General features: G+C 41.4%; 1 protein-coding gene across 1 annotated transcript; it reads left to right on the top strand.

Annotated features, from left to right (window-relative positions):
* Positions 22-5152, top strand: LOC18778713 (alpha-glucosidase). Its single transcript, XM_020561928.1, has 6 exons — positions 22-412; positions 668-1013; positions 2257-2596; positions 2990-3220; positions 3303-3949; positions 4094-5152. The coding sequence occupies exons 1-6, from the start codon at positions 132-134 to the stop codon at positions 4973-4975; spliced, it is 2727 nt and encodes a 908-aa protein (XP_020417517.1). The 5' UTR covers positions 22-131; the 3' UTR covers positions 4976-5152.

An 8533-nucleotide genomic window follows, 5' to 3' on the forward strand; every position in this document is an offset into this window, starting at 1 on the left:
TGGGGGGGGGGGGGGGGGGGGCATATATTCACAAACAGATACGAATTACAATACAAGATTGGAAAGTGCATTACAAAAGTCCTCTCAGGCCTCACAGAAAGGAGGAAAACCCAAGCACAGGAACAGAGAAAATGAAGATGAAAAGAAGCAGACCAAACAAACCAAAACCAATATATCATCTTCCACTCTTCTTCTTCTTCTTCTTCTTCTTCTTGTCTGCTGTCTTTCACTGTGGTTTAGTTTCATCATCAAATACCAAGGGAACAAAAGAAGCTGCAGTTGCTGGGTTTGGATACAAAATTCAGTCAGTCAACTATGAATCTTCTGGGAACTCATTGACTGCTAATCTTGGCCTCATCAAGAAATCCTCCCTCTACGGACCTGACATCCCAAATCTCAACCTTCACGCCAGGTATTTCGTAATTAACCATTCCCAATTTATTAATCTTAGATTAGTTTATAATCTCTCGTTTTCATTTTTTTTAAATTCTCATTAGGGTATTGCATAACATCCCAACCGTCCATAATATAGAATATATAGCTAAGACCCTTATTGACCAAAAACCCAATTAGCATTTCACTCCACAATATTAAATGGAGACAAGTTTTTCACAAATTTATGCTAGAAATCTAATTGGCCCCCTTGTGCTGCTAATCATGCATGCAGCTGTGAAACCAAAGATCGGCTAAGAATTCGAATAACAGACTCAAAGCACCAAAGATGGGAAATCCCACAACAAATAATTCCCCGCCAAACAACTTCACAGCATCCACAACAATGTCAAACCCACAACAAACACCTCGTGATCTCCAACGACCTTGTCTTCACTCTCCACAACACCACCCCATTCGGCTTCACGGTCACCCGCCAATCCTCCAACGACGTCATTTTCGACGCCTCCCCAAACCCATCAAACCCCGACACCTTCTTGGTCTTCAAGGACCAATACATCCAGCTCTCCTCCTCCCTCCCCGAAGCCAGGTCCTCCCTTTTTGGCCTCGGCGAGCACACTGTTGATTATTGCCTCAAACCAATAGTCAACAATATCGGCAAATTGACAAGTTGCAATGTGAATGCATTAATTGGCTTTTACAATAGTCAAAAGTGATGACTATTGACAAGTTGCAATGGGAATGCATTAATTAGCTTTCACAAATAGTGGTAGGCTATTGTTGACTTGCCTAACCTTTGGCTTCTTTGAGAAGCCACTTTCTTTGGCTATAAATTGGAAGCAAATGGTTTCATTTGTAGAACCCAACCAAGTGTTGAGTAGAAGAGAAAAATAGCAAGAAAGGCATTTTGCCAAAGAGAGAAACAAATTCTCTCTAGTTGTTCTTTGCTTTGTATCATTGTTTTCTCTTCCTTTGTGAGTGAAGGAGGTTGGGTGTATTTGGGTCTTTGGGAAATTGAGTGGTAAACACTATTGTATATCCCCATTGATTATAGTGGAATACTCCGTCGTCTCCAAACTGGATGTAGGAAATTGCCGAACCAGTATAAATCTTGGTGTTCTTCTTGTTGTAATTTTCTGTTCAATTTTTTTTTTCTCCTGCCAGTAGTTGTTTATTTTTCACTCACAGTTGGTTGACGCTTCCGCACAACAAGTGGGTGAAAAATAAACAACTACTGGCAGGAGGAAAAAAAATTTGAATAATTGAACAGAAAATTACAACAAGAAGAACACCAAGATTTATACTGGTTCGGCAATTGCCTACATCCAGTTTGGAGACGACGGAGTAATCCACTATAATCAATGGGGATATACAATAGTGTTTACCACTCAATTTCCCAAAGACCCAAATACACCCAACCTCCTTCACTCACAAAGGAAGAGAAAACAATGATACAAAGCAAAGAACAACTAGAGAGAATTTGTTTCTCTCTTTGGCAAAATGCCTTTCTTGCTATTTTCCTCTTCTACTCAACACTTGGTTGGGTTCTACAAATGAAACCATTTGCTTCCAATTTATAGCCAAAGGAAGTGGCTTCTCAAAGAAGCCAAAGGTTAGGCAAGTCAACAATAGCCTACCACCATTTGTGAAAGCTAATTAATGCATTCTCATTGCAACTTGTCAATAGCCATCACTTTTGACTATTGTAAAAGCCAATTAATGCATTCACATTGCAACTTGCAACTTGTCAATAGCCATCACTTTTGACTATTGTAAAAGCCAATTAATGCATTCACATTGCAACTTGTCAATTTGCCGATATTGTTGACTATTGGTTTGAGGCAATAATCAACACACACCAAGTCCTCCTTCAAGCTCACCCCCAACCAGACCTTGACACTCTGGAACGCTGACACTGCCAGCGCCAATGCTGACATCAACCTCTACGGGTCCCACCCCTTCTACCTGGACGTCAGGTCAGCTTCTCCAGATGGCAAGGCCAACGGCGCCGGAACATCTCATGGAGTGTTGCTGCTGAATAGCAATGGCATGGACATAACATACGGCGGTGATAGAATTACTTATAAGGCCATTGGTGGAATTGTGGATTTGTATTTCTTTTCTGGGCCAACACCGGAGTTGGTGGTGGAGCAGTATACAGAGCTCATTGGTCGCCCTACCCCTATGCCCTATTGGTCTTTTGGTAAGTTTGTTTGCACTCAAATTCCATTTTTCTTAGGTAGGTACTATATATTATCACATTTCTCGAATCGCATTTCACATGTGACATCAATTATTATGACTGAAGAGTATATGTCATTTGTACGATCTCAACTAATCATGTTTTTGTATCGGCACTTACTAGTAGACAGGCGCTATGTCACATGACCAGTTGAAATAGCACTTATTAGTAGACAGGCGCTATGTCACATGACCAGTTGAAATGGTACAAAGAGTTTTGTTCTTCGATTGAAATGTGCATAAATGTCCTTGTTTGATATTAGCATGGTCCAAAAATGTCCTTCCTACTAGCATAGCTTGCAATTTTCATCTTATTTTGGAATCATTGACTTTGTTCACTTATTCTCTGTTGAAGGATTCCACCAGTGTCGATGGGGTTACAAGAATGTTTCCGATCTTGAGGGTGTGGTTGCTGGCTATGAAAAAGCCGCTATCCCTCTTGAAGTTATGTGGACAGACATTGATTACATGGATGCATACAAGGATTTTACTCTTGATCCCATCAACTTCCCATTGGATAAGATGAAGAAATTTGTCAACACCCTTCACCAAAATGATCAGAAATATGTGCTCATCTTGGACCCTGGTATGTTCTCTCTGCAGCAAAATTGATGTTACATGCAGTTTGTCTGATGAGGCAGAAAATGATAGTACAATGACTCTCACAGGTATCAGTGTGAATGAGAGCTATGGAACCTACAACAGAGGGCTGAAAGCAGATATATTTATAAAACGTGACGGAATTCCTTACCTGGGAAGTGTTTGGCCTGGCCCTGTCTATTTCCCTGACTTTGCACATCCACAAAGTGAAAAAATTTGGGCTAATGAGATAAAAATATTTCAAGATGCTCTGCCTTTCGATGGTCTTTGGCTTGATATGAATGAGCTATCCAATTTCATCACGTCGCCTGCCACTCCATCTTCTACACTTGATGACCCTCCTTACAAGATTAACAATGCCGGGGTCCTGCGTCCCATCAATAACAGTACTGTTCCGGCATCAGCGCTACACTTTGGTAACATCACAGAATATGATGCTCATAACTTATATGGACTCTTGGAAACCAAAGCAACAAACAAGGCCTTAGTCAATGTGACTGGTAAAAGACCATTTATACTTTCTAGATCAACTTTTGTAAGCTCTGGTACGTACACAGCACACTGGACTGGAGACAATGCTGCAAAATGGAGTGATCTGGCATACACAATTCCAGCAATTCTGAATTTTGGCCTCTTCGGAGTTCCGATGGTTGGAGCTGATATATGTGGATTCTCTGGAAATACTACTGAAGAGCTCTGCAGGCGGTGGATTCAGGTAACTTATGAGCCTTCAAATTGAACACTTCCACAAAAACTAGACCACATTATACATCTTGTTTCACCTAGAACTTTGCTATGCTGTCAATTATAATCATCAGAACATGTGCAACTAACTTAACTATGCTATGTCTCTATGTAGCTAGGGGCCTTTTACCCTTTTGCAAGAGATCACTCAGAGAAGTTTACAATCCGTCAAGAGCTCTATCTTTGGGACTCGGTGGCTGCAACTGCAAGGAAGGTGCTTGGCCTGCGCTATCGGTTGCTCCCCTTGTTTTACACATCAATGTATGAGGCACATAAAAAGGGCACCCCCATTGCAAGACCCCTTTTCTTCTCATTTCCTCAAGATATCAGAACTTATGAGATCAACACTCAGTTTCTGATTGGCAGAGGTGTAATGGTGTCACCTGTGTTGAAGCCAGGAGTAAGTTCAGTTGATGCATATTTTCCTGCAGGAAACTGGTTTAATCTCTTCAACTACTCAAACTCAGTAAGCGTAAAATCGGGAGAGCACGTTACACTGGAAGCACCACCTGATCATATCAACGTACATGTCTGCGAAGGAAACATTTTGGCCTTACAAGGAAAGGCCTTGACAACAGAAGCAGCCCGAAAGACTGCGTTCGAACTTTTGGTTGTTAGCAGCAGTGGACAGAGCACCGGAGAAGTTTTCTTGGATGATGGAGAGGAAGTGGAAATGGGAGGAGAGGGAGGCAAGTGGAGTTTAGTGAGATTTTACGGTGGAAAAAAAAATGGAAGTGTATCTGTAAGATCAACGGTTGTCAATGGAGGATTTGCTTTAAGCCAAAAATGGATCATTGATAAAGTTACCATCATTGGATTGGAAAAGGTTGATGGATTGGAAGGGTATGCATTGAACATTACTAAGGGAGCAAACTTGAAGCGGGGACACTCAGATATCAGGGCCAGCTTTGACAGCAATAAGCGATTCATCACAGTAGAGATTTCCAAATTATCCATTCTTATAGGAGCAGATTTTAACTTGGAGCTGAAGTATTGATACTAGTGAAAATTAACACTCTTCTAGAGAGAACAATAAGTTACATGCCATTCAGATTTATGGCTCCCCTGGAAGACATGTTCTATGCATCACCTGTAATGCATCACCTGTAATGAAAACCATTGGCCGCTAAGCAAGCCTTTTAACGCTGAATAGAGCCATCGGAATTCCTCTTGATACGAAAAACCCACTTGTTCGGCAGCACATTCACAGTGGGAGTATGAGGGACCAAATTCTAAGTTCCTGCACGAAGAAGAGCATTAAACTCATCTACCATAGCAAGACGCCATTCATGATGCTTATTAGCATGTGAAAAAGAGGTAGGCTCAAAAGTACCATCAGTAGAAGATAAAACCAACGCATGATTAGCATATTTAGGATTGGGTTTACAGATACCGGTTTGAGCACGAGTAACCATCAAATAAGCATGGGAGTCACTTACCAGAAACGTATCAGAAATAGAAGGAGAAGATGTACTAGATGAAATAGGAGCAGGAGGCAAGAAGAAAATTTTGTGGTTGGGGTTCTCAGTGTAGGTTTGAGAGAATTGAGAAGCTGAAGGCACATGGGGACTAACCAGCATGTGAGAAGGACATGAGGGATCAGAGGGCATGGTGGGGGAAGTGGGGTAGGAGCAGGTGCTGCATAGGTGATGGCAGAGATGGACGGGACGTGGCTGGAAGCACAAGTTTCTGTGGAGGCGGGAGGGTCAGGTGCTGGAGAAGGGGACTAGGTAGAGGCTGCAACACTGGAAAGCGTGGGTTGTAGGAAGACAAACTTGGGCCAGAGAGGATGATAGGCCTGGCTGACGACGGAGAATGGTCTGGAGCAAGAGCAGCATGAGCCTTGTTAAACTGGAAAGAAAATTCTTTAAATAACACATGACGCAATAAATAAATAAAAAACCACAATTAGAAACAAGATCCAAGCATCAATAACCCTGATGGTTCAAAGAATAAGGAAAACAAGGAAAACATGCGCACCCAAAAGTTTTTAAATACGAATAATCAGGTTCTTTGTGAAACAATAATTTATAGGGTGATTTGTGCTGAAGCAACTTAGAAGGAAGACGGTTAATTAAATAAACAGAGGCGTGCATAGCCTCGGCCCAATAGGAAAGAGGCATAGGGGCATGGGCTAAAAGAGTGAGCCCGGTGTCAACAATGTGACGATGCTTACGTTCGGCTAAACCATTTTGCTTAGGATGTTATGGACAAGAAAGACGATAATGAATGCCATGATGAGATAAAAAGTCCATAAAATTGATGACTAGTGTATTCCCCACCCCCATCTGATTGAAATGCCTTAATTGTAGTGGAATACAGATTTTCAACTGAAGCCTTAAATTTAATGAAGTGAGAGAAAACTTCTAACTTCTAATTTCAATTTCATTGGAAAAATCCAAGAATAATGAGAAAAATCATCAACAAATAAAACATAATAATTAAAACCAGAAATAGATTTATCTGAAGAACTCCATACATCAGAATGAATAAGTTCCAGCAGAGAAGAAGAGACAGAAAAAGGACTAAAAGGTAATTTAACACATGTACCCAACATACATGATTGACAAAAAGAACTAGACCGAGAGCCAAAAAATGGTAGTTTATTATGAGATAACAACAATTGCAAAGTAGACGAAGCAGGATGACCAAGGCGAGAATGCCACAAGGAGCAGTCAACACAGACACCTAATAAAGCAACACGATTAGGCAAAACTTGAAAAGACTCATTCGGTGTAAATGAAAAAGGATATAGGCCATTGCTATTCTTGCTCGAGAAAAGTGTCTTCCCCGTTGCCAAATCCTGGATAAAATAACAATGAGGAAAAAAAATGAAGAAACAATGGTTGTCAATAGAAAATTTATGAACATATAAGATAGGAAGAGAGGCAACGGGACAGTGGAGAACATCATTAAGATGAAAAGAAGAATTAAGGTGAGAGAAACGAGAGTGAGCAATATTTTTAATAGGCAATCTTGTTCCACCAAGTACACATCCAACATTGTCAGAACCATGATACTATCTAGTAAGGGATAAGTGGCTCAAGTAGGTAATATGAGTATTCGCATCGGTATCAGCAACCCACTGTTGATGGCCACCATGCAAAGGATATTGAGTTCTCATGCCTTGAAGACGAAACGGAGAAAGAGGTACAGAAGACGCCTTGGAGGGATAGACAGCTGCGATGTGGGCAAAACTATGACAATTGAAACATTGAAAAGGCTCACAGCCAGAAGAAGGCCCAAAAAAGGAAGCAGTAGAGCCAGAAAGAGGTTGGCCAAGAACACCAGGCCAAAAAGTACTGCCAAAATGTTGTTTATGTGAGGCAAGACAAGAGGTGCCATAGGAAGCGCCAAAGGAACCACGACCAGAAGAAAAACCAGGTCGTAAGGGAGAGAATGAGCTGTAACGATCCGAACCACAACCAGAAAATCCACCGTGATGGCCAAAACCGTGACAACCAAGGGAAGCTACCAGAGCCGTCGCACCAGAAGAGATGATTGGAGAAGAAGAGGATTGCAGGCGACGTTCCGCAGGCAAGAGGAGAGCCTCAAGATCAGGCATACTGATGGATTTCTCACGAGCTTGAGCAGTGGCAAAGGTATTTTCATAAAGAGGACCAATGTTGTTCATAACCACAACAAGAAGATCAAAGTCAGCAACTGAAGCACCTGCGAGAGCCAAGTTATCGGCAATCGAGGTAATACGATCAAGGAAATCAATGATGAAAGAGTCACCACGGGTTGTGCGAAGAAAGTCACTGCGAAGTTTAAGAAGAAGATTCTGATTTGGAGAAGCAAAATGATTTTCAAGAGCTACCCAAGTGTCACGGGCGGTGGTCTTAAAAGCTACGGTGGTGAGAACTTTATGGTGAAGAGAACCGTTGATGAGAGAGAGAGAGAGAGAAAACAAGCTGATCTTTCTAGACCTAATCATCATACTCTAGGTTGGGGATGAGAGACAGAGAAGTAGATTCATTAGCCTTAGCCTTTGGGTCAGGGGTGGTCAGAAAAGGATACAGAGAAGTGCCGTCAACAAAGCCGAGCAAGAGGCGACTGCGAAGGACAGGAACAATTTGAGCAAGCCACATCGGATAATTATCACTCTCGAGACGAATGAAGATAACATGATGAATGCTAGGAAAATCAATAGAGGAGGAAGAAGCCATGGGTGCCCAAAAAAAAAATAGGGAACAAGAAAATTGAGGATCGAAGACTGTGAGTCTCAAGCTCTTTGTACCATGAAAGGTTTTGAATATTCTCGATGATTTTCATTGAACAATCATGTGATAATTATATACAATGCTTTGTTTGGTGTCTACACAAAGGATTTCCTATTCTAGGCAAGAATTAAGTCCTTGAGAGACAAGGAATATATACAGTAAATCAATGAAATAAATACAAATAAAACCGGAAACTAAATCACGTCTCATTATGTGTGCCCTCTTGGGTTTCTGCCCTTGGTTTAGATGTGTTTTTGCAATTTGTTGGCTATCAAAGGACTATGCGTTTTTCCTCATAGAATGCCTATTTCGACAATTAAGATGTGATGCGG

The sequence above is a fragment of the Prunus persica genome, chromosome G4 (genome assembly GCF_000346465.2).
Source record: "Prunus persica cultivar Lovell chromosome G4, Prunus_persica_NCBIv2, whole genome shotgun sequence".
Classification (NCBI taxonomy): domain Eukaryota; kingdom Viridiplantae; phylum Streptophyta; class Magnoliopsida; order Rosales; family Rosaceae; genus Prunus; species Prunus persica.